At 47.0% G+C, this 5,000-nt stretch overlaps 2 protein-coding genes across 2 annotated transcripts in view; one reads left to right on the top strand and one right to left on the bottom strand.

The window, feature by feature from the left end:
• The window catches only part of pcxb (pyruvate carboxylase b), a 217,017-nt gene that overhangs the window by 129,391 nt on the left and 82,626 nt on the right, over positions 1–5,000 (top strand). The window lies entirely within an intron of this gene.
• Positions 1–5,000, bottom strand: part of LOC143127832 (leucine-rich repeat and fibronectin type-III domain-containing protein 2) — a 38,156-nt gene that overhangs the window by 1,038 nt on the left and 32,118 nt on the right. The window contains exon 5 of the mRNA XM_076289548.1: positions 1–436. This exon is cut by the window's left edge and continues 1,038 nt beyond it. Within this exon, the coding sequence (XP_076145663.1) occupies positions 1–436 (436 nt within the window). The remainder of the gene's footprint in view (positions 437–5,000) is intronic.

Genomic DNA, 5,000 nt, shown 5'->3' with positions numbered 1-5,000 from the left:
CAGCACCACCATCATCACCCCACCGTTCCCGTTGCTCTGGCCGAAGACGTCGGCGCCCTTCGCCGGGAGTGCCGGCGACGCCGAGCCCACCGAGCAGCCGGCCTCGTCGCCGCCTCCGCCTCCGAGGCCGCCGTGGCAACCGTCGTCGTGGTGGCTGCAGACGCGGTGGCGCACCATCAGCGCGACAGTGAACACCAGCAGCGTCACCACCACCACACCGCCCACCAGGATGGTCAGCGTGCCGCCCAGGAAGTGGGCGCGCAGAGAGTTGCATTCTGGGTAGTTGTCCTTGGTGCTGAACTGGGCACAACCCAGCACTTTTGTGGCCGCGAGGGAGGTGACCGTGTCGTCGAAGATGGCCAACACGCACAGGTTGTAGTCAGCGCCGGACACCAGGTTCTTCAGCAGGAAGCTGTCACTTGTGGATGGCAAGATTCTAAAAATGAGATCAAGAGAGAGAGAGAGAGAGGGAGAGAGAGAGGGGTTAAAACTCTTTTATTCAACCAATCACACAATCTCATGGAATTGCATCAGTATGATTTCCAAACCGAAACCCTCAGTCTCCTGTCATTTAATTTAAAAAAAAACACACACACATGCACGCACACACACACACACAAACCTAAAAGAGAAAGGGATGAAAAGGGAGGGAAAACAATTAATTATTAATTAGCAGGACCCCTGGAACAGGCTGATTAAAAACAAGGAGACACAACCTTCTCATGTCATTTGTTTGTAGACAGTGCATGTCTTTCCACATGGCCATTGATCAGCTAATGCTCTTCTATAGGCATGCCTCAAAGCTTGATCAGCCAATACTCTTCTATAGGCATGCCTCAAAGCTTGTTTAAAGAGAGAGAGAGAGAGGGAGAGCAGAAAGTGCACAGCCCTTTGTATAGACAGACATGTGGTCAACATTACTCAAAGGCAACTGGTGTGAGACTGCAGCTTTATTGACGGTACCGGGAGACTGTTATCCACAGCAAATGTCAAGTAACAATGCCACACATCTCTGGGTGAAGCCAGCTCTTATACCCTTAACACACACACACACATGGAAAATCACAAGAAACTTCCCCCCCCAACAATGATCCATCCTTCCAGTTAGTATTACGTAACAGAGGTAAGGATGTTGCAAAACCCTTTCTAATGGCCTAGGCTATGTTTGTGTCCTTGGGGTGAAGACGATCAGACACCCTATAGCAAACAGTCTTTTCACTCTGGAAATTTCCAGAAAGGGAGACTTTGGATGACACAGGGGATATCTTACTAAGTTAAAGAATGGTAACCAGATTTCACTACATATACTGTATATATATATATATAAGTCAGAGTTTCCGCTAGAAAAAAATGATGCCGGTCAAATTGACCGGCAGAGGTTTCGTTTTCCGGACATTTTGTCAGAAATTATCCGCGGACCAGTAATCGCCTCGTCGAGGAGGCCCTAACCCTGCAGATCATAGACAGAGAACGCATAGGCCTACTGTATGCTTTGGGTAAAGAACACTTTGCATGTCCAGTGTACACGGAGAATGACAGTTTCTTGGAGCGGCCGTACCCCCCGCAACTCCACTTCACATGTCACTGATTCCGACAGATACCGACACTTCTACTTTTTATCTGGTGGTGGTGGAGTTGACCGGACATCTGAGGCTTCAGACGTTACCAATTTATCATCATCCATCGCGTTTGGCCTCTGAAAAAACTTTCAAGGCTAGTCTGCCTTGGCCTGGCCATGTTTGAACCGCCTCACTCATTTGTTTGTTGTTTAACATGGACGTTTTAAGCCCCGTGCGCTTCCTATTTGAAATGCAGCATAGGCTATGCGTGTTGTGTAATAGCTTACTTTTCAAACGGTAGAGCCTGTTCATTTAAAAACATAGCCAGAGGACATATAATATAGGCTTATATATTAAGGCTTATTCTCAAATTCAGATTGCGTTAGGGGGCAGGATTATTAGCCAATTTCAATCGGACAATTTGACCGGAGAGATCTAATTTTGTCGGACATTTCATTTTTTTTTTCGGCCAATGTCCGGTAATTACCGGACAACGGAAACCCTGATATAAGTTATGCTAAACATTTCATGCAATGACAAACATAAATATTATCCCACAGATGCCTGGGAGAGAGAGATAGAGATAAAGAGAGAGAGAGAGAGAGAGAGAGAGAGAGAGAAAGGGAAGAAAACAGCAGTGAGACTGTCAGTGAGGACAGGAGAGAGAAGAGCTGCAGTAAGAAATGGGCTGAAGCGCAGTAGAGAGATCAAAGGGGGAAGAGGGAGAAGCACAAGCAAGTGAAGCAGAGAGCTTTATTAGTTTTGAAGAGCCTGCTAAAGGTCAGGAAAGCAAAGGCAAGATGCTGACCCACAAGCGTGGGAGAGGTGAGGCAGACTTGTGGGTGTGGGTGGGTTGTGTAGCAGAGAGAGAGAGAGAGAGAGTGATCCAATCAAGCCAGGGAAGGAGAATGGAATTATGGGAGAGAAAATGTAGCTGCTGATGCCTAATAGTTTGGAAGATCTAATCCACAGAACTGAGTGGGAACTGCGCTGCTCCAATGGTGTCCTCTCTGGAGACAAAGATTAAATGAATAATCTTCACTGGGGACACACTGCTCAAGTTAGGTGTGTGTGTGTGTGTGTGTGTGTGTGTGTGTGTGTGTGTGTGTGTGTGTGTGTGTGAGTGTGTGAAAGTGAATGACAGAGAGATGTGCTGGTTTGATTGTATGAGGCTGTGGATGTGTGCAACAGGATCAAAAGAGCAGAGATGATGCACACACACACACACATAGAGAAAGATGCACACACCCAAATACACAGGATCAAAGGCATTGCGAATGTGGTTGAAGTTTTTTCTGGCTCTTTGGTCCTACCAATTTAAACACACTCTGGCTTTCCCTCTTTCCCCTCGCCAACTCCCAGTCTCATTTACTGCCTCACCCTCTCTCCTACACACACACACACACACACACACACACACACACACACACACACATACAGACACACATACGAACACAAACACACATAGAGACACACACACACACACACACACACACACATACAGAGATATAGTATGTGATCATACACACAGACATATAGTATGTGATCACACACTCACACAAACATAATAGCACATAATAGTATAACACACACACACACACACAGCATGATGATTTTTTGATCTCTTTAAATGCATCATCATTTGCGTGTTGTCTATGCCACTGAAAGGTTGCCCCTTGTTGCTTTTGCTTAAATGCTCCAATTACCCAAGCCGGCTGGCCGAGGCTCATCTCAGCACACACACACACAAACACACACACACACACACACACACACACACACACACAGACATGCAGTTTTCATAATTAGGACGTATGGGCCTTGAATGCAGCTCCAAGTCAAGCACAATGCCACTGATGCTGACACATAATTACAGGTTCCTTTGCGAGACCTTGAGCCATTTAAAATCCCATTTTAGCCTTGGTATTAACACCCCCACACATCAATCCTCCCCCCCTTTCCCCATCAACCCCCCCCCCCCACCCTCCCCCCCCTCACTCCATGTCTCTCTATCTCAGCCCCCCCACACACTCCTCACATGTCTCTGTTTCTCTCCGTCTCTCTCTCTCTGTCGTTCCTTCTCTCTCCTCTTCTCTAAGACCTCCATCTTTGCTCTGGTTTAATCCCTCCCGTCCCTCCCTCCCCATCCTGATCATTCAATTACTCCGTCTCCTGTCGTCTTCCTCCTCTGCGGGATACTCTCGCTCTTTCTTCCTCCATCAGACCCACCCTTCCTTCCTCTCCCTCATTTGTCATTCATCTCTCATCCTCATCTGTGTGTCTCGCATCCCCCTTGTGTATGTCCCTCTCTTTCTTTCTTTCTGCCCCTCTCTCTCTTTCTCCTTTTCTGTCTGTCCCTCTCTCTTTCTCTCTTTTTGTCTGTCCCTCTTTCTCTTTTTCTTTCTCTGTCTCCCTCTCTCTCTCTTTCCATCTGTCCCTCTCTCTTTTTCTCTCTCTGTCTCTCCCTCTCTCTCTCTTTCCGTCTGTACCTCTCTCTTTCTTTCTCTCTGTCTCTCCCTCTCTCTCTCTTTCCGTCTGTCCCTCCCTCTCTCTTTCTCTCTATCTCTCCCTCTCTCTCTCTTTCCATCTGTACCTCTCTCTTTCTTTCTCTCTTTCTGTCTGCCTTCTCTGTCTGTCTCTTTGTTCTCTCCCTATGAGGTGTTTGTGCTCGTTCCAAATGGAATAGTGAGGCATTTGTGTTCCATTCTGTTGTGATATATTGATACAGTGTTGTGCTTCGCTCCGAGGTAGAGCGCGAAGGCATCCAGTGAAATGATAAATTGAAATTGTTCATTAGCTGCCGCACCACTTACATTACATTTACATAACTAATTAGACAAATTGGGAGACACATTATTTTATGTCACATGTGCGTGTGTGTGTGTGTGTGTGTGTGTGTGTGTGTGCAGCCGCCCCACCCAACACATGCCCCATTTCCACCACCTCACTCATTTTGTCTGTCTGACCGCACACACACACACACACACACACATCCGAACACCATCAGCACCACCCTGGCTTTTCCCCTCCATCTCTGTTTCCGCCCGAGTAACTCTGTCATTGGGCTGACTTTTCATTAAGAGAGCGCGACCATAAATGATGAGTTAGCACTGAAGGTCACCCCTACTGTTCTGTGTTCTGTCTCTCGCTTTCTCTCGCTCACTCTCACACACACACACACACACACACACACAGAGAGAGAGAGATAGACACACACACATACACAAACATGCACACACACTCTCGTATTTATGGATTCTACACTCCTTGGTATTTGGGTTATTTCAGCCACCACTTATGAGCAAGAGAATGCATGAGAGAACAAGCGAGAACGAATACATGAGAGAACAAGAGAGAAAGAGAGAGAGAGAGAGAGGGGGAGAAAACGAGAATAAGAGGACAAGAGATATCAAGAGTCTTGAAAAATAGATGTGAGAGGGG

Source organism: Alosa pseudoharengus, unplaced genomic scaffold (assembly GCF_046254945.1).
Source record: "Alosa pseudoharengus isolate Yale_2024_CS ecotype anadromous, Long Island Sound unplaced genomic scaffold, YU_APseudo_1.1 YU_APseudo_1.1_scf_17, whole genome shotgun sequence".
NCBI lineage: Eukaryota > Metazoa > Chordata > Actinopteri > Clupeiformes > Clupeidae > Alosa > Alosa pseudoharengus.
The sequence above is the reverse complement of the archived record's forward strand: the minus strand, read 5'-3'. Positions and strand labels throughout refer to the sequence as shown.